At 36.8% G+C, this 1,512-nt stretch overlaps 1 protein-coding gene across 1 annotated transcript; it reads right to left on the bottom strand.

The window, feature by feature from the left end:
- Positions 1-258: 258 nt before the first annotated feature.
- On the bottom strand, positions 259-1,023 carry LOC145060498 (uncharacterized). The gene has a single exon (XM_079008150.1). The coding sequence runs from the start codon at positions 1,021-1,023 to the stop codon at positions 259-261; it is 765 nt and encodes a 254-aa protein (XP_078864276.1).
- Between the last annotated feature and the right edge of the window lie 489 nt (positions 1,024-1,512).

The following is a 1,512-nucleotide window of genomic DNA, read 5'->3' as shown; positions in this document are numbered from 1 at the left end:
ATATAAGACTAGCAAAACATATAGTTATGTTATAGCAACATGATGGATTAAAATAAAATCGAATAAATTTGACATCTTCAGCATATATTTAACATGCATAGGAATTTTTTTTCTTAATACATTGAATTCCAACCACCCCGTCATTAAAAAATGTAACCAAAAAACAAAGAAATTGAATATCTACATGAACATCATCCACAAAATTCAAAAATGACGATAAAATTCAAAAGCAACACAACTTAATTGCTTCAAACTCAATCAAAAACTTCTTCGATGGGGTTGATTGTTCATCATTTCATTGTTCAGTACGCTTCTTGGAGATGTGGTCATCTTCTCGCTAAATTTTCTTGAATACTCTTTCTTCATGATCTTCTTCGGTCTTTTAGGGTTTTCAGATGTCGCGTTAATCATGGGCATCATATACCACCCTAGAGAAGTGCATAATATCGCAGAAGACCGGCCAAAAAACACCAAGAACACCAAGATCAAGATCACAAAAAGAGACAAAGAATACCAAGGCCTCCACCATTGACCAAACTTTAATCTCAATTGACCAACACTAATCCTCTTCTTGCACATATCAGCCACTGGTTTTGCTGGTTGCACCACCATGCCGCCGCTAGGTTTACCACTTCCGGCAGCCACCGGATGCTCCGGAGATGATTCAGCCGTTTTTGCATTTCCATTCAGCTTATGGTGCTGATCTTTGTCTTGTTTTCTTTGATCTTTGATCTTGACAACAATTGGTTTCACATCATTCGAATTTGAGTACACAAACCGAACTAAGGAGATATCGTGAGACCCTTTTTGTGTAAAGATCTGCTGTCTCTTGCCATCAAGATCCGCCAATAGAGCTTCAAACTTATCAAGACCACGACTTGCGTATGGGTTCTTGTTGTCTTTATTGCTTCTGCTACAAAAACTGTGTCTTCTTGTTGTTTTTCTTTGAGTTGTTGATGAAGCCGGACAAACCAAGTCAAAATCGTCTTCTCGGTTGCCACCGGATCCACAAATGAAAGCCATAGTTTCTGTTCTTGCAAACTGAGGTTTATGACTGGTTTTACTATGAATTTAGAGGAAACTGAAGATTATATCAAGGGTTTTCTGTGTGGATTCAAGTGCTTATAATATTATTCCAAGGATGAAGGTTGAAATTTAAAGAGGTGATGTGAATGTGAAGGAGAAGGGTTTATATGGAAGCTTCTAACCGGTGTTGACTTCTTGAAGAAAGGGCAATGGATTTTGTGTAAAGTATTTTATTAAGACAAGAACATGGGTACCCACATGACTTTGATTTAGTCAAGGTCTTTAGAAATAGTTACATAAACCCCTTGCATTTTCTTCATATTTCCAAATTAAAATCATCCAAGGGTTGTTTGGTCATATGCAACATCGATATGAATCGATCAACATTCAGTGTGTTTGGTTCAACATCTAAACAACGTCCTTCAACATTCAATCGTGATTTGCCTATTGTAGCCACCTAAAACTTTTCATTTAAATGATTTCATT

Source organism: Lactuca serriola, chromosome 6 (genome assembly GCF_051521515.1).
Source record: "Lactuca serriola cultivar US96UC23 chromosome 6, Lser_US96UC23_V15, whole genome shotgun sequence".
Classification (NCBI taxonomy): Eukaryota; Viridiplantae; Streptophyta; class Magnoliopsida; order Asterales; family Asteraceae; genus Lactuca; species Lactuca serriola.
The sequence above is the reverse complement of the archived record's forward strand: the minus strand, read 5'-3'. Positions and strand labels throughout refer to the sequence as shown.